This window comes from Ammodytes marinus (genome assembly GCF_949987685.1).
Source record: "Ammodytes marinus genome assembly, chromosome: 6".
NCBI lineage: Eukaryota > Metazoa > Chordata > Actinopteri > Uranoscopiformes > Ammodytidae > Ammodytes > Ammodytes marinus.
The window spans coordinates 33977456-33997265 of record NC_137235.1 but is presented as its reverse complement, the minus strand read 5'-3'; the positions used below and the strand labels follow the sequence as shown (position 1 = coordinate 33997265).

General features: G+C 41.6%; 1 protein-coding gene across 2 annotated transcripts in view; it reads right to left on the bottom strand.

Annotated features, from left to right (window-relative positions):
- colgalt1b (collagen beta(1-O)galactosyltransferase 1b) overlaps positions 1–18123 on the bottom strand; it is a 35901-nt gene extending 17778 nt beyond the window's left edge. For both annotated transcript variants that reach the window (XM_080029452.1, XM_080029453.1), the window contains exons 1-4: positions 17886–18123; positions 5604–5714; positions 5403–5520; positions 518–652 (exon numbers count right to left, since the gene is read on the bottom strand). In XM_080029452.1, the coding sequence (XP_079885578.1) occupies positions 518–652; positions 5403–5520; positions 5604–5714; positions 17886–18103 (582 nt within the window). In that variant the 5' untranslated portion in view covers positions 18104–18123. The remainder of the gene's footprint in view (positions 1–517; positions 653–5402; positions 5521–5603; positions 5715–17885) is intronic.
- Between the last annotated feature and the right edge of the window lie 1687 nt (positions 18124–19810).

Sequence of the window (19810 nt, the reverse complement as noted above, 5' to 3'; positions counted from 1 at the left end):
TGCAGCCTACATGCACTGTGCATTCCTCCATCACATGGTGGGGGGGCATTTGACTTTATTTATTGAATGGGTGGGGTCAGACAGATGAGTTATATTTTACTCAACATTCATCTTTTTGTTGTTCAGTGAAATTATTGATTGTTCATAAAATAATCAAAACTTGATAAAGTTCTTCTTACAAATAAATCTGTTCAAATGTAATGTTTTTTGATTGTATTATTTTGCATGGATGTCTGCCTATGACCAAACATAGTGTTTAAAAGTTTAGATTAATGTTTGGATATGAAAAAAAATCATTTAAATTACCGCCATTTTGTTAATTCCTATAATTTCCAATTTTGAATATTCCCAAAATTCCCGAGCGAAAGTTCCCGTGGAAAGTTTCTGGAAACTTTCTGGTAATTTACCGGAAACTTTCCACCCCTTTGCAACCCTAGGAAGGACCCTGGGGTGCACCTTAAGCTGTTATACATGTGTGAGTGAATATCGGCATGAGGAAACTAAACATCTGCAGTACCTGTGACGTCATGCCGCACCAGAAGTTAGAGTACGCAGCTCTGGACTCCAGCATGGGCGCTACGATAGTCTTGTTCTCTCTCATCAGTTTCCACAACACGTTGGGATTGGTGAGCAGGTTGTCACAGTCAGCCAGCTGCAGGTGGGAGGAAAAGGCACAATATTGACAACTGTTGCACACACACACACACACGTTGCAAGCAAGCGCAAAATGTCACCTGCCGCCAGAGCCGGCCCAAGCCTTCAGGGGGCCCTAAGCGAAATATGATTAGGGGGCCCCTCTCCAATGTTAGCGCTGCTGAAACTATAGTTCTTTGTTAAATATCATTCACACACCCAGTGTTTTCCGCTAGTGCCTCCACTGTGCGGCTGTGCGAAAATATTATACAGCCGAGATTCAGACCCTCCTAGGGGGGCCCCCCCGCGAGATTTTTTTAACCTTTTTAAAGTGAAATGCATGAATCTGGTGCACTTTGAGGAAAATTAAGAGGCTAAATCTGAGGAATTTTGTGTGAACAAATTATTTGGAGACACTGGGTCAGATGAATTAGAAGCTATTGAAGAAGGACACATGGATTTTCCATAAAAATATTAATATAAAATAAAATATTATGGAGGGTCCTCTGGGTTGGGCTTGGAGCTCTTTTTCTTTTACGGGACATATTTCTCTGTAACATAGTGAATGCATTTAAATGCAGTGTGAGGAACTAAGCAGAAGAACTCTGTTGTCCAGCTACTGTATCTTTTTTTCCACAGACAAGGCTGAAATAGGCCATAGACTATACACAGTGCATGGGCAACTGAGGGCAGCCCCATTTCCAATTGTTTTTAAATAAACTCAATACACACTGTGCATGGATGTGAACGTGACATGATCAGATAATTTTGTATTTCCTCCCAGATGAACTGATTACATTTTTAGGCTATTAATTATCTAGACCAAAACATTTTATTTATTTTTTTGTATAACTCACATTTGCGTAATATGATGTTAATATCAAACACACAAACTAAAAAAAAAAAAAAAACTTTTTTTTTTTTTTTTTTTTGGAGGGGGCCCCCCAGGCATTCGGGGGCCCTAAGCGGCCGCTTACTTCGCTTATGCCTCGGGCCGGCTCTGCCTGCCGCCACTAAATGATTGATAGAGCCACAGCAAAATGGTTTATCACAGAGTACACCCTCCTGACCCATCTCCTCACAAACCCCATCATTTTTGAACTAGCACTACCAAAGCTGAGGTCATTCTCAAATGGACATTTTAAAATTGTCCTTCGCCAATGTTTTTAAATTAGGGCTGTCAAACGATTAACATTTTTAATCAGATTAATCACAGGATTCTGTGGATTAATCACGATTAATTTTACCATTCGAAATATGCCCGAAAAATTCAAATTTTCTCTGTATATTGTTGTATGAACAGAAACATAAATGACAGAAGGTGGATATGTACATTTAAAATTAGTATTTTTATTAATTGAAAATCCAAATGATGGTTTTAATACTGAAAATAAATTTAAATCAAACTAAAATATATACCTACCTCACCATTATTCAATTGGTCTGTCTCTTTACTATGTCTTTGGGCAAATATACGCTATATAATGGCATTTATTTGGCAAATTTATAGGTTGTGCATTCTTGAATACAACTTGATTACAGTCCGCGGTGTGTGTTTGTTTGTTTGTTTGTTTGTACGCACGACCACGTCCTAGGGAACTGTTCATTTGTGCCAGGAAGCCAACGTTATGTTGATCTCTAATCACACACACCTCTGAAAACTAGGGATGGGGCCGATCCAATCCAGTATCGGTATCGGGTCTGATATGGCCAAAATCTACGGATCAGATATCGGACTGAAAGCTCCGATATAAAATCAGATTAAAAAAAATAAAATAAATAGCTGGGTTGATATATCAGCTGATAGTAGTTTATCCAAGATACATCAATATTGCTTTTATGTCGGCCAATAAGTACAGAGAACTTTATGAGCACTAAGTATGTAAAAATGACAAAGTTTAAAAACAGTTTCGTCATTGGATATTTGGTCACCAGTGAGCTCTGACAAATGTATTTTTGAACTGTAAAATTAACCGTTCCTTGTACATCCTGAAACTTTTGGCCTCTTTATAAAATAGTCTTGGTTAGAATAGCTATGATTGTTAAGAAAAAGGCACTACAGTGAAGGAAATAAGTATTTGATCCCTCACCGATGTTGTAAGTTTGCCCACTTACAAAGAAATGAGCAGTCTATAATTTTAAAGCTAGGTTTATTTTAACAGTGATAGACAGAATATCAAAAAGAAAATCCAGAAAATCACATTAAAAAAAAGATACAAATTATTTTGCACTTCATTGAGTGAAACAAGTATTTGATCCCCTACCAACCATAAAGAATTCTGGCTCCCACAGATTAGTCCTCGTGCTTTAAAAAAGTATTCCTAATCTCAACTAGTTTTCTGTATAAAACACACCTGTCTCAACTTGTTACCTGTATAAAATACACCTGTCCACAGAGTCAATACATCAAACTCCAACATCTCCATCTAAGGACATCAGGGACAAGATTGTAGACCTGCACAAGGCCGGAATGGGCTACAAGGCCGGAATAGACTACAAGACCATTGTCGAGAAGCTGGGTGAGAAGGAGACAACTGTTGGTGCCATTATTCGAAAATTAAAGAAACACAAAATGACCATCAATCTCCCTCAGTCTGGGGCTCCATGCAAGATCTCACCTTGTGGGGTCTCAATGATCATGAGAAAGGTGAGAGATCAGCTCAGATCTACACAGGAGGAGCTTGTTTATGATCCCAAGGCAGCTGGGACCACAGTCACCAAGAAAACCATTGGTAACACACTATGCCGTAATGGATTGAAATCCTGTAGTGCCCGTGAGGTCCCCCTGCTCAGGAAGGGACATGTACAGAACTGTCTGAAGTTTGCCAATGAACACCTGAACGACTCAGAGAATGCTTTGGAGAAGGTGATGTGGTCAGATTAGAACAAAATCAAGTTCTTTGGTATCATAGTCACTCGCCATGCTTGGAGGAAGAGGAATTCTGACTATGACCCCAAGAACACCATCCCCACAGTCAAGCATGGAGGTTGAAGCATTATGCTTTGGGGGTGTTTCTCTTCTAAAGGCCAGGACACACCAGGCCGATAATTGCCGAACATGTTCAATCGGCGGCGGGCAGTCTTTCAGTTGGAGCAATTTGATTGGTGGAGGGCTAGCGAATCAGTGAAGCCCGGAAGTGAGGCGGGTAGCACAAACGGCTAACAACAGTATCGCATCGCTACCCATTGTTTTAATGTGTTTGTTTGTTTCGTTCAGCGAGTACTCACATGCATCAACCCTTGTTGACTGCTCGACACCATGCTCGACACTCTCTGCTAAAAATGGTGCTCTTTATGGTCCAGAGATATAAATACGTATTTATATCTATGTTTATGGACTAGACAGCTGTCCCATCATTTCCGGATTCCGTATTTTTTTGGGCCACAATACAGATTAGCGCCGCCTGCTGTTATGGAGACATTACGTCCTGCGCAAGCGCAGAGCGTACAGAAAGTCAGTAGTCGGCTCGGTGTGTTCATGGCACATTTTTGGCCGCGACGGGCAGACTGGAGCTGCCTGAAACGGCAGACTCCATTTTCGGGTAGTCGGACCGGTGTGTCCTGGCCTTAAGGGGACAATAAAACATGGCCCCCATGTACCATGAAATACTGGGTGACAACCTCTTTCTCTCAGCCAGGTCCGTAAACATGGGTTGTGGATGGGTCTTCCAGCACGCCAATGACCCTAAAAATACAGCAAAGGCAACAAAGGAGTGGCTCAAGAAGACGCACATTAAGGTCATGGAGTGGCATAGCCAGTCTCCGGACCTTAATCCAATAGATCTGTGGAGGGAACTGACGCTCAAGCGACAGCCTCGAAACCTTGAAGATTAGGAGAGGATCTGCAAAGAGGAGTGGTCCAAATATCCTCCTGAGATGTGTGCAAACCTGGTCATCAACTACAAGACACGTCTGACCTCTGTACTCGCCAACAAGGGTTTCTCCACCAAGTACTAAGCAATGTTTTGATAGGGGATCACATACTTATTTCACTCAATGAAATGCAAAATTATTTTTATCTTTTTTAATGTGATTTTCTGGATTTTCCTTTTGATATTTTGTCTATCACTGTTAAAATAAACCTAGCATTACAATGATAGACCGTTCATTTCATTGTAAGTGGGCAAACTTACAAAATCATTGAGGGATCAAATCCTTATTTCCTCCACTGTATATCATCAGATGTTTATAAATGAATTAATATATTACTAATTAATCATTAATTAATACCCACAAAATCTTGTATTTCTTATCATTTCCATTGAGAATGTTTCAGCCCAAATATTTTTCAAGGCTCGAGGAAAATATATTGACAATCCCAAAATGAGTGCATATGCAATTCTTCGCCTTCTTTTCTACATGTGACGGCATGAGATAAACTCTGGGAGTGTGCCATCGCTGTTACCTACAAAAAAACACTTTCTGTTTCCGCAGTGGATTTTCAAACTGAATAAATACTTAAGTTCAATACACGTTCATAAGTGAGTAGTGATTTAAATTGTCAATTAGTCACCAAAGCAGCCTAAAGTTTGTTTGTTTTTTATCAGGTGAAATAATTTACTTTTCTCATGTAAATTTGTTTTAATTTTCACCCTGTTACCCCCCATAGGTATGAGCAGGTGTAAACGATGGGTGCATACAGTAGCACCATGAATCAGCACAATTACTTTAATATAATCTCCACACACATCTGACCCAGAGTCAGCGGCGTCATTGAGAGTGCATGATAAGCAGAGGATGATGAAGCTGTTGAGTGGACAATAACATACCAGCAGGTAGTCGGCCCAGACCTCGCGGGCCGTCTCCAGTGCTGCCTGGCGGAGTTTCATTATATGCTCATAACGCAGATTATTCCAGTGCTTTGGCCCCACCTCGTCTTCAAAGGCACTGAGACATGGACAGACGGACCCATTAAGTAATGTGCTCATCACACTCACTCTCTTTCACACACACACACACACACACATTACCTGGGTTCATCTTCAGGTCTCCACTCCACATAGTGGTAATAATTCTCCACATTGACGAGCCATTCTCTGAGGATGGCTGTAGTGTTATCTACGTTGTGATCTGTCGCCACCCTGTGAGAGAGGGGGAGGAGGGAGGGGGAGAGAGGGAGAAAGAGAGAGAGGGAGAAAGAGAGAGGGAGAGACCTTGAGAATGTGTTTCACCTTGATCAACAGCAGAACCAGCGACCGTGGAAGATATTCTTCTTGATGACTTGGTGTTACTTTGGCTTAGGGGGTAGATTTATGGACACAATTTTTCATCACTATACGTCACACCACATATGGCGGAATTGATATATAAGGGATGCACCAATCTGGTATTCTGGAAGCATATTGGTACAGATTCTAAACCTTAATAAGGTGAGAATCATAAAAACAGTTCCTCGGATCTGTGTTTAAAATTCAGCGATTCCTCCTTTATTCAGCGGCACTGAGACACTGAGTGACTTCTGAGCACCACCACAGCGATCGATTTACATGATTATGCCTTATTTATTCATACCTAGCAAGCAAATATTATTCTGTCACTCAAACAGAGGCAGATCCACTGTTTTCTGGTCCTGCGTTGCTGCAGTAAAAATGCTCACAATTAGAGAGAGAAGGGATAGGTACTTTATTGAAGGGGCTATAGGGGGTGCTATATGTGTAATGAAGGTCCTCACAAGAAGCCATGTTTGTTTAGAGTGTTTGTTTGTTTAGAGATGTTTATTTAGAATGGCTGTTCAAGAGAACAGCCATTTTAAAACATAACTAAATCTACATCATAATATTCTAGAAGACCACACATGAAAGAGAACATGAGATTAAAAAGTAGAACTCTGTGGTGTCATCATTTTGAGGAGAAAGGTAATTTCAGTACTTGACAGTCAACTGGTGAGCAGAAGAAAATATTAGCTCCCAAACATATCAGAATATCTGAAGACAAATATGTCATTAAAAAGACAGATATTGAAGAAGAACTATAACCCGGTGATGATGTCTCAACTCACAGGAGGTACAGTATTATTCAACTTACTAACTACACTTACTTACTAGTGTCAAGTGCTGTACTTAACGCAAGGCATGGCAAGTTTATTTCTATAGCACAATTCAGACACAATGCCTTCAAAGTGCTTTACAGGGGCATACAATACATAAAGATTAGACATTAAACATTGCATTAAAGAGATAGTAAAAACAAAGAAAATACATCAAGATTCAAGATTAGACAAACATTTAGACAGCGATGTTGAATGGCTGCAATGAAAATTATGTGACTGACAATATAGTTATATTCTATATAGCCTATTTAACTTAATTACTCTTTCATAGTTTCAAACTAATTTAAAAATATTGGGGAATCTGTATTCACAAATTTGTGTTCTTGTACTTGAATATTTACATTGACTATTTACAATATATACATTTTAGACCACTTACCATAATTTTCGGACTATAAGCCACGACTTTTTCCCCATTTTTCGACCCTGTTATTACACAGCACAGTATATGTTCTGTAGCTACTAGGGATGGGCGTTAGTAATCGAGTACTTGAGTACTCCTCGTTTCAAATTAACTCAATTGGTGGATGAGGAAAATAATTTTTTATTATTTTTAGTGTCTGTAGCCTTTAGGCCGGGAGGGCCGCCCCCATTTAAAAATGTTATATACGTGTACAAAACGGCACAAAACGGATAAAATAAAGTTTAACAAAATTTAATATTTTGATGCAAGTGCAATAAACTGAGCGTTGTGTCAAACAGCAACTGCAAATAACTGCCACCTCCGTGCCACAGCAGCGCAGCCTGTGTTCTCCACGGCACCGCGCAGCTGAACACGGTCTCTCCTTTCTCCAGAACATTTTCAGGAATATAACTGTCAAATTATTTCAAAGCAGATGATAAAGTTACGTTTATAAAAAGGGGAGATGACACCTGTTACTCTCAGTTAGTAATGAGTAGACTCCAGGTGAGCATGCAAGGTGCTCTCCGCTTGGAAAGAAAAGAAGAAGCAAGGCTTACTTCAGGCACATTCGCTCCGAGCCAACAACAGTTAAGAAGCCTTCAATAGGGAATATGGGGATAAGATTCAAAAACCGACCGGTGTAACGAGAAATTAGTCGCGGTAATTATTCACGGACACGGAGTGAGCATTACGCGGTTGGATATAGGCCTACAACTATCTGCTTTGGTGAGTTATTTATATGTATTTAAATTGTAGGACACTCATTTTATATTATTTGCTGCCCTTCTTATTTTAAATGGTGACTTAGGCTATTTTTTTTTGTTACAACTACAGCCCATGCATTTTTTCTCCCCACCGCAGACCTACTCGATCGGTTTAAATTGTGGCCCGTCTATTTAATTACTTTCAGTGAGGAAAATGTGTTTTAAACTTGTGGAAAAAAATCCTTAATATCATATGGCAACTGTGACTGTTTGACAATAAGCATTGAGCGCTTTATTGCGGTGAATCGTTGTTCTGCAGACAGATGCGTTGCGTTCTAAAAATAGAAAAAAGTTTAACGAGGAATCGATTGATCCTCTAGGAATGCAAGCAATCACACGAGTAGCGAAAACACTCGTGCCCATCCCTAGTAGCTACTATGGCACTAAATGGTAACACTTGTTTGCACATATTTGCTATGTTACGCAAATATGCAACTTGTTTGTTGAAATGTCAATAAATGGGAGCTTCTTCAAGCAGCCATCTCTTTCCCGACAATCCCCTCTGTGCACAAACTCTTACATATGGTAATTAAACATTATAACACCTGCGGTTTATAGTCCAGTGCGGCTTATAGTGCGGAAAATACAGTAATAGGGGAAAGAGGGAAATATTGTAGTTTTTATTGCATTACATTGATTTTAGAGCTACGGTTATTAGTTATTTCTCACAAATTGAGTTTACTGACAAAAACAAATGACCATTTTAAAAAAATCTGCAGTGCAAAAAATATAGATCGCAACAACGTGGTAAATACACAAGTCCCAACAAGCACACAGGAGTGTAGTGATGTTGTAAAGTTGATCTTATCTTAATAAATTGCTTACTTCCAGGGTTCTAAGACAGCAGGGGAACTTGATTTTGAGAAAGAACTTTCTCTCTACTATCAAGAGAGTGAATTAACCTCTAGACCCGCAAGCTGTGGAACAAAGAAGTCGGTCACCGCTTCTATCTGGAATGACTCAAAGGCCCTTGTGATCAGCGTCATGCCCAGGGTCGCACACACACCGGCCCAGGCTCATATCAAGCGGAGAGAAAAGGTAGGACAACATTGGGTCCAAACTTTGTCGATATTTGTCTCTCCGTGTGTTGCAGAGATGTCCCCAGATGTTTCAGTGAGGATCAGTAAGGTTCCAACCAAAGCCGAAATTTTGGAGTCGGTTATGTGTGGTAAAGATGAGGAAATTGAATTAGTTCCCGAAAAAGTTCTCACAACTTTGTCCCTCGACGGCTCTTCTATTCACCCAGGGGAGGATGATAAAGTGAGTGGTAATAGTCGTGATTTATTTCAGTCCGTATAACAGTTTTTTTCATCAGGAATAAAAAACATTTACTTCCAGGATTCTAAAACAGGGACGGAACTTGATTTTGAGGAAAAACTATTGCTATACAACCAAGAGAGTGAAATAACGTCTACAGCTTCAATCTGTGGACTCAAGGAGTCAGTCTACACTCCTTCAGGATGGGATTCGGATTCTGAATCAGATTCAAAACCGAATTCAACAAAATCTGAAGTTTTGGAGTCGTTTGGTTGTGGAAACAGCAAGGAAATCGAAAAAATTGACGCAACTGTGTCCCTCGACGGCTCTACTATTTATCCAGGGGAGGATTATAAAGTGAGTAGTAATAGTAGTCATTTATTTCAGTCCGTATAAACAGTTTTTTCATCAGGAATACTCATAGAAATAAATGGTTTACTTCCAGGGTGAACTCATTTCTACATTTTCAATCTATGGAACAAAGGAGTCGGTCTACACTCCTTCAGGATGGGATTCAGATTCTGATTCAATAACAAATTCAACAAAATTAGAAGATTTGGAGTCGGTTGGTTGTGGAAACGACAAGGAAATCGAAAATGTTTGCAAAAATGTGGATGCAACTTTGTCCCTCGACGGCTCTTCTATTCACCCAGGGGAGGATGATAAAGTGAGTAGTAATAATTTATTTCAGTCCGTATAAACAGTTTTTTCATCAGGAATACTCATAGAAAAAACGTTTACTTCCAGGATTCTAAAACAAGGAAGGAACTTGATTTTGAGGAAGAACTATTGCTATACAACCAAGAGAGTGAAATAACTTCTACAGCTTCAGTCTGTGGACTCAAGGAGTCGGTCTACACTCCTTCAGGATGGGATTCTGATTCGGATTCTGAATCAGATTCAAAACCGAATTCAACAAAATCTGAAGTTTTGGAGTCGGTTGGTTGTGGAAACAGCAAGGAAATTGAAAGAAACAACGCAACTGTGTCCCTCGACGGCTCTTCTATTCATCCAGGGGAGGATTATAAAGTGAGTAGTAATAGTAATCATTTATTTCAGTCCGTATAAACAGTTTTTTCATCAGGAATACTCATAGAAATAAATGGTTTACTTGCAGGATGAACTCATTTCTAAATGTTCAATCTATGGAACAAAGGAGTCGGTCTTCACTCCTTCAGGATGGGATTCAGATTCGGATACTGAATCAACTTCAGCAGATGTTTTGGAGTCGGTTGGTTGTGGAAACAGCAAGGAAGTCGAGACTGCTTTCCCTGGGCAGGTGAACTCTGTGTTCGGGCAAGCAAAATGTGACATGAATTTGCCCGTTCGGGCAAGTGAAAAACAAATGTGAAAATACACATTAAACAAGAATAAACCTTGAAGCGATCCAAGTAGGCTATGATGTTTTGTCTATGCAGAGATAGTTATTTTAATTCTGTCTTTAGTTTAACAAGTTTGTGTCTTGCCGGACCGCATTGTCTCTATGTGTGTTTTGAGTTTGTTCTCCGCCGTCGCGCGTAAAACCAGTGAAACGCATTATTACAAACAGCTCACGAACAAGAGTTCTCACGGTCTCCTGAGTGATTAAATACAGTTGATGTGTCTTTCCATGGAGGTCAAGATAACCTTGTTGTTCTTCTCTATGATTCTCACACATGTTAACAAATACTTTAATGATGAACAACAAAATGTTGTTGTGTCAAAATGTTCAATAGCTTCCACGTGATGTGTGTCAAATGATTCCAGAAAATAGTACTAAACAGGACACACCTCTTTAAAATGGATTTTAGCCCTTGTTCTATTTAATTTTGATATTTCTTTTAATTGAAAATCCAGGTTTTTTCTACAATAGCTTGCAGGTCATGTGAACCAGTCTTTCCAAAATATTCAAGGAAATAGTAATCTAATACCTCCTGTATTAGACATAGAGAAAAAAAATCGTAATTTTCCTCTCAAAGTATACATGATTATTTCATTTAACTTCAAAAGGTACAACATTTTCTGGGGGGGCATGACCCCGGCCCGGACCCGTGCAGATAAAGGAAGGGAAGTGCAAAAATACACAAACACTGTAGGCTACTTTAGCTGCCAGGCAGTAGGCTAATGCCCTCATTAAAGAAATACCTCTTGGTTTCATTTATTTTTTAATATGCCTTCATTTTCCATTTAGGGCAAGTATGTTTTATTACTGGGCAAGGAAAACATAAAAGCCACTTCCCCGAAAAAGCTTAATGTCAAGGCCTGGATTGCGTAGTAGTTGTATGTTCACGTTAACTTACACATAAAAACAATGAGGCCAATCAATTTACTCATGACCCATGCACTGGGCTATGCAGTTTTTAAATTAGGTCGGAAAACGATACAGTTAAACCTCCATCAAGGAACGTTTATATGTTCATGAAATATTCTCATTTTTCCTCTCATGCTCATACATGACGTGCAATAGCAAACCAGCCCATCAGCGAAAACAACGCTATTTGTTTATGGTTATTATTTATGCCTTTGCTCGGGTTTGATTTCCAGGGAATATAGACAAAACAATTTATGCCGAGTAGACCAGAAACGCTTGTGTTTCCCGAACTGTACTAGAATCCAAGTTAACTTTGCTTCACCATCATCACATTAGTAAATTACCATTATTAATCTCACAGTCACAAATGAAAACATAACCTCATCATGATGCATCCTACGGTCTCTCTTTCACTTCCGAAAGAATGCTGGTGTCGTGAAACCTCTACTTTTCTCCAAAGGTGACGCTAAAATCAACAAAAACTGAAAGCTCCTCGTAGACACTGTAGCTAACACACAGCCTTACAGATGCAATAGTTTTATTTTTGTTTTCTGGCAGGAGAGAGTATTTGGAGACCGTATTTGGGGGCAGCGCAACGAGTTGAAATCCCTATATTGACAAATGATCACCTTATAAGTGATAAATTAAGACTGTGTTAAACATTTGCCTACTTAGAAACAGTCATTAACCATTTATTTTATAAAAAAATACTGATCAATGTAGAGACATATGGATGTAACCGAATCCCAGGCAGACAACGTTGAATTATATTTCTAATATTGATCTATCTTTCATTAGGCATGTCATCCTCTGAGGGTCTTGTTGTCATTGGAGCAGAGTTGCACGTCCCTAATGTCAGGCCAGCATTGAAAATAGAAGAACAAAGACAGACACTACGCGCTGAGGAGGGAAGGGGCGGTATTCGTCTGCTGTCTGTGTTATCATAACAAAGCTCAGTGTTCGTCAGCGAGGGGGGCCGAGAGAGACAAGGACAAAGCGAGCGAGCGAGGGAAAGAATGTGTAAATATGGGAGAAACGGGTTCACTCCTCCAAGCCCCATCATGTAGTGAGTGACAGGCGGCGTGCAGCAAGTGTTGGTTTCCCATATGTCTGTGGCGTTTTAGCACTGCAGTGCTGCCTTAGCGCTTTCACGTTATCCTCTCTCTCTCCCTCCATACCCCTAACTTTCCCTCTCTGGCTGCTGTGAAGTTTAAAATGAGCAGAGGAAGTGAATAAAGAAGGGGTTTAATATACAGGGAAAAGCTTTTTGGGGATTGCTTGCATGCCAGCAATAGAGCCCAGCCTGAAGGAGAGGAGGGCGCTGAGGAAAAGAGGCAGAGAGAGCAAGACGCAAGATATGTATGGATTGATAAAAATCCATCCTGCATGTCCCTGCAGAACATACACACAATGAGGCAGTCTGAACACATCATGTGTGCCTGTGCTGCCGCCTGCCAAGCACTCCATCCTCAACCTGTCAGCCCCATAACTGCAGGTATCGACAGGTGGCCGCGGTAGCAGCTCAGTTTATGTCTTTCACGCTGCATTTTCAAAACTCTTTTTATGTGTTCTGCCATTGAGGAAAAAAACGTGTTGTAGATCAAAGCAGCTGTGCAGAGAAACGGTGCTCAGCAGCCTGCCACATGGGCGTAGTTAAGACTCAGAGACGACTGGGAACAGTATAATAGCAGAAAACATTCACCATCCAGAAACGCAGACACTTAAAGGTGGAGTCAGTGATTCCATAGACGATTTTGTCAAGATCAGTGAATGTCTCCTTACAATCATACTGTGCATGTGCTGAAAGAGAAAATCCAGTGTTAATACACAGCTAGGCTCTGTAAACAAGGCATTTGCTATACAGTTGGCCCCCTTTGTTTACATACTAGATTTTGTTTAGGGGGATACATGGTATAGACAGAGGATCATGAGGAGACATTCAATCATTTGACAAAGCGTTCTCCAGAATTGCTGACTCCACCTTTAAACGCTCCCTTTCATTATAGCTCTCAGTGAAGAAGGTTCAAGTTAACATTCAGTCCCACACGAGGAACGCTCGGCACCGACATCCTGTTGGATTTAAACAATGAATTCACAGGAAGTGAGTGATGTTTAATCTGAATCAAAACTCGCGCGGTCTCATTAAACATGACTCATCTGCCGGAGGCTATGGGCCCCATACTTGTCTTTTTGTTAAGCCACTGGGTTGCCAAAGGAAATATAATCTAACCTGTCTGGTCTGAAAGCTGATGAAAAGATTGACTGAATCGTAAACAACATTTGTTGTTTACGATTCAGTCAATCTTTTCATCTCTGCATTGGCAGAGGATCAAAATGAGAAGAGAGGAAGTGAGCAGCAGAGCCAGAGATGAGAATAGTCTGGAAGGAAGGTATAGGGGCTGGGTGGCTAACTACAGGCTAAAGGGGGGGCTTAATCTTGCAGAGGCGTTTAATACACATCTTCACAGACACAGTTGGGGGCACTTTACAAGGTGAAAACGTGACAGTTTTCCGGTTTTTGTTTTAAAAAAAAAACCTGTTCAGACACAATTTATCAGACATCTTCACTCGTACACGTGTTTTCAGAGGAAACGGGACGAGATCGCTGTAATAGCAGTGTAGTGGGCATGCCAAGCCAATAGTCAGTGGTGACACTTAGCCTCTTCCAATTTGATGCATAAAACCTTACTGTAACCGAAAATTAATGCCATTAACGTTCATAAAGCGGTTGGTGTAAGCTTGGGGTTACAAGTATTGTAAATTACAAGCTTTCTGTCCTCTTATTTCACCGCATTGAACTTGTGAAAACAGAAGACATGCTGATAGTGAAGGGGCTTTGTGAGCGGCTACTTTTCCTGCTAGGCGTACTTCAAAATAAAAGTCGACTCACGTTTGTCCAGAGAAATGCTATTAATGTTTAGCCAGTGAAATGCTTTTACTGTGAAGCCGTAGCCTTAATGCTCATTTTGCTGAACAGTAACTTAACCGCTGAACTATGGATAGTGTTTTTTAATGTAGAGAGAGCCGTGTCCCTGGCATATAGAAGCTACACACGTTTATTTTGCTAGAAAAACCGGCAGAGCACAAATCTTTCCCCAGAAAAAGTGGCTGGTGGTCTCAATAACTTAATAATCGCTTAGACTAAATTGGCGAGTGTTATATTTGAGCCCTGCACGACACTCTCCGCTGATCACAGTGATGGTGCCGCGGAGACACCTTTCATGTTATGTTGTCTTCTAACTTTATAACTCGCGTGTGGGTATTTTGACAGCAAATGTTACAGACTACGCATACGTGAAGTGGAGCCGTGACGTCAGCGTTACCAGGGAAAATGGTTGTGTTTTCCAAAAAATCCTCCATAGATCTCAAAAACTTGGGTTTCATGCTTGCGTTTGCTGTTTTCATGTAAATGATATAGTGCAACCGCGAAAATATTTTCGCGTATGCACCGTTTTGTGTTGTTGTGTAAAGTGCAAGTTGGTTGTGCAAGTTTTTGACATCTCCGGTTCACAAATGTACATGGACGTCGATTTGGCTAAACAAGTGGGGGGGACAAACAGGCATTCTGGAGTGCATTTTCAAAAGTGGGGGGGACAATGAGGAAACATCTTTTTTTCTCTTTAGTGCAGGTAATGAACGGTTCTGAAAGACGGCATACCCGCTCACTAATGAATAAAATGTATACAAAACACTGATGTCTGACACATTTGATGAAAAAAGCATTTTCAAAAAGCAGCGGACATATGAGCCACTAGCTGCTCCCTGTAGCCCAACCAAACATGACGTAAACAAAAGGAGCTTGGGAAGGTAGTTCCGACTGAGCACATCGAGCCGAAGCACGGCTGGACTGTCGCACAACAATATTACTCCGCCTCGGTCTCCATGGCAACCTAGCTAGTAGCATAGCCATGATCAGCTTCAATTACTTCTTGATAAACAACCAGTGACGTGCGGTGAGGTCAGTGAGTGGGTAGGCACTGAGTTCTGAAAGCCAGATTTCTCTAAACCTATATATTGTTAAATCAAAAACAATAAACAACAAACAGGCACGCACGGCCGATTTCAAATAAGTTCCTCCCTTTCTTTCTCTCTCTCTCTCACTCACTCACTCACTCACACACACACACAGACGGGACGTATATGAAATGTCACGACGGTGACTTCAGGTTTGCCCGTAGCCTACTGTAGTTTGGTCTAAATGATTAAACATCGCATCCATCGACTTAACGGACCCGTCCCTCACACCGAGGGCCGAAAAAACGTAAGGCAACAAGTCAAACCTTCGCCGATTCAAACTACCGGTACTACTTCTATTCAACTTAAAAATAAAAGACAGCATTCATCATTATGTAGGACTACAGCATAACTGATGGCAACTCCACTCCATAAACTTTATCTTAATAGATAAAGTACCACTAGCATATGCCCCATGGACCTGTCCAGCATCAGAATGTAACCATTTATCCACATTGCAGAGCTTAGGTTTGTTCGTCAGTAACAATGAAAACACAACTGCTCAATTGAATATAAAATGCAGAATGGATTGCACTCGGTATCAATTCATCCAACTTTATTATTAAATAAACCCCAAAACAGTTTCTGACTCACCAATCTGACTCCCTGGCTGTAGAAATAAGCAAGACGATAGTAATCCAGTGACAGTCTGACTGACAGCACAGCTAGCTAGCATCCTTCCGTTCATGTAGGCTACCTGTCCGTTTGAAATGCTCGAACATTGTTTGTCCCTGTTGCTGCTGTACACCGTCCAAGGCTGGCGCAGGCCTTTCTCTTGCTATTCATTCTGTTCCTTTTTAAATTATAATCCAATTTGTTAAAATTCCTCCAGTCTGAAATATCTGCATGCACGGACACGGCAGCTGCAATGTTGACTTAAAAATCCGCGGGGGTAATGCGACGTGAATGAGCATAGCCAACGTAATGACGTTGGCCTAAGCTGCGTAAATGTCTAGTAATATCTCGATTTTAATTGGTCCATGAATGATATGTAATGTAAAGGCTTATGTGGCATACCATTTACGTAAAAAAGGCACAAAGAATTATGCTTATTTGCGTACATGTTAAATAATACAGAATCAAGTGCGCATGCGCGAAAACTTTTTTTTTCTTGCCGTCCACAATGAATAGGCGCAAAGGCACTGATTCTTTGCCGTACACAATGAATGGGAAACAGCAAAGGCACAATATTTTTTTGGCATAACTTACTAACTGCCACGTTTCGAATCAAAACGTCTACACTTTTTTAAAGTAATCGCGGATTACATGTAAAGATCGAAATAATTAACAGTAACAGTAATAATACAAATATAAGTTTATTAAATAAAAAAAATATTTTATTTTAATTTTTTTGCACACGGCGCGCACGTCACTGTAAACAACATCGTCAGTATCCATGTGCCGCGACACAAGCTGCTGTTACATTACATTAACAGTCATTAGTGGGCATAGAGGATGGTAATCCCTACAGTTTACACTTCACAACGGGACACTTAAAGCCACTCGCCATTGTCTCTCTGCTGCTGATTGAAATGCATCAGTCTTCTCTGGTGTGCAAACTAGCGGAGACTTCGGAGCATGTTTTCTCTGGTGTGCAAACTAGTGTGTGTGTGTGTGAGAGAGAGAGAGAGAGAGAGAGAGAGAGATAGAGAGAGAGAGAGAGAGAGAGAGAGAGAGAGAGAGAGAGAGACCTTAACGCTGTGTTTTAATACGGCTGGACGCACTCCATGTCCGGCTTAAAAAGTGGGGGGGACAAAATGAGTCTTGACGAAAAGTGGGGGGTACATGTACCCCCCATCCCCCCCGTAATCGACGTCTATGCAAATGTAAAATATTTATTTACAGCAGCAGTGGTGTTGTTTCCAGTGGAGCCTGCAAGACGGAGCTGTGGAGGTGGAAAGGGGAGGGGGAGGAAAATGGGAGGGGTAGGCTACTAGAGGGGGAAAAAAACAAACCACAGAGGGGCGATGAGAGAGAAGATCCGTGACTGAATGGAACTTTTTAATGGGGACGACTTTGCTAGCGCACCCTGCGTGCTCCTCTGCCGGGAGCAACTCCCTACAATACCCCGGCACCTGTACTGCCCATCCAAGGGTGCTTTCACTTCCACTACATTGCCGTTTGAGCCGTTAGGAGGTTAGGAAGGAAAGTGCTCCTCTTTTCTAGAAATCTCGATAATAACACAGCGGCCCCACCTGGTCAGAAATCACAAGCGCACGCGCAAACGCACGCAGAGTTTTCCTCTATAATAGGCTGTGTCTACATAACCTGACGTGTCTCTGGTACCATCCCTATTAAATTGCCTAATAGAATCCCACTTTGCCGTAGGCTATAATTAAATAAATATTAGCCTACTAAAATAAAGGCTAGGCTACTTTATAAAGTTCTGACATGATATTTTTAATAGCCTGGAAGAATAGTAGGCTCAGGCTGTCACAGTTATTATGTTTGAGAGTTTACAGCGACAATACTCACCACAGCGCAATGCGGTCCTTCGGGTAGTCGAGTCGCTCGAGAGCTCCGAGGAACAGCGGCAGAGAGTGCGCTGAGTTGCGGCAGACCAGCGCGATGACGACCCGGGGAGCGAGGAGAGGAGACTCGGGGCTCCAGCGCTCCTCGGGGAAATACCCCCGGCTCGGGCCCGGCAGGAGAACGAACAGCAGGGCAGACAGCAGCGAGGCGACACGGGGCATGGCAGGGAAGAGAAACTAGCTAGTGGTAATAAGGCGGACAGAGGAGAAGGGCACGAGAGGATGTGGAAGCTGAGGGTCCCGCTGTTGTGTTATGCCGACAGTGAATACATGGCGGAGGTTGGAGGAGCTGGCTGAATTAAAGGGCATGTCTGGACTGGTTAAACTGAACTCGCTATGCCTGTGGTGTAAATTGTAAAAAAAAAAAAATCATATCGTAGCGTATCCTGCCAGGTTTGGGGTTAGGTTATAGCCTATTTTACAAATACAAATAGTCCGTTTATCTTACAAGGCCAAGTCCCTTTTTAATGTGCTGCCCTCCCCTTTAAGGGCAGATCCAGCTGTAGTCCTCCTCTGCAGCAGTATGCGCGTGTCTATAGCCGTATCCCATTCGAGGGGCCGCAGCCTACGAAGGCTGCATTTGAAGACCGATTGCATCATAGCGGCGCGCAAAGGCTTGTCCCATTTGGAAGGCTCCTTCATATGCGGCTGAGAAATGCAGCCTTCGTTTCACAGTTTTGAAGGGTCCAACAGGTGTATCCTTCGCGGCCCAACATATCCCAAGATTCATTGCGTTTTTTTCAGAGATAGCATGAAACAAAATTAAAAAATAACAAAACAGCAACGTGTTGCTCCATCTTCTTAACTTTTATCTTCCTTTCTTTTTTTCTTGTACTTTTTTTTCTTTTCGTCTGGTAGGCAACTTCTTTTTCTTTTTTCCTCCGTTGACAAGGCTGTTTCCATTGGCATCAATCAGGGTTGCTAGGCAACACAGGAGCGGCGAGTCGTCACGCAAGGAAATGCTCGTAAACCGAGCATGGACATATAAAGAAATGGACACCGAATTGAAACATGGCGCCCATTCATTCCTGTGAAAGCTGCACATTGGCGCAGAGAAGCAACAAGGAAGCGTCCATACTGCTTTCATGGGAGCCTGGCACGCCCCTAAAGCATGACGCGCAGGGTACGTTTCACTGACGTTACTCATTCTCGAGCAGTGTAACGTTATAATATGTCCGTGCATTAAGCTAAGCGGGACGGGCACAGTTGCATTGTTTATCGACCATGGAAGTATAAATTACTAATCCCCGATGATTTTTATATGTAATCTTTAAATTACACCCCGTCGTTGTAAAGTAATATTGTAATAAACGAAGATTCCTCCCGCCATCGGAGGCCGGGCCGGCCGAAGCAACGGTTGTTTCACTATGACTCCTTTTAGCGGCTCCACGCCTAACGGCTAAAACTGAAAATAAACCTTTCGGTGGCGTTTTGAAAAGCGAAAACTTCCATTCTATTAGTACATGGTCTAAAGAAAAGTATGAGCCTTTGATTGAAATCCAGAAAATGTTTGCGTAGATACATTCTTGTTTGGGAATGAATGGGGATGGGCTCTTATGATCTCCATTTTGTTTTACGGACCCGTTCCAGACAGTCATAGCGTGTAATACCAGGCGTGGCCACCTGGCACTGCTGGATTATCGGAGAAGGCAGAGTCCTGGGGGCCTGAAACCGAGACCTGCGGAGACCGTCTCAATTAACAACGCTCGTTCGGCCTTCGAATCGGCCTTCACAGGCTATGGCCTTCATAGACCGCGTCCTTAGAAGGATGCGGCCCCTCGAATGGGATACGGCATATATGTTTAACATGCTGCAGGGGCCTGGGCCTGACATACCTCAATTTGCAGCCTGATATCAGATTATTGAAGT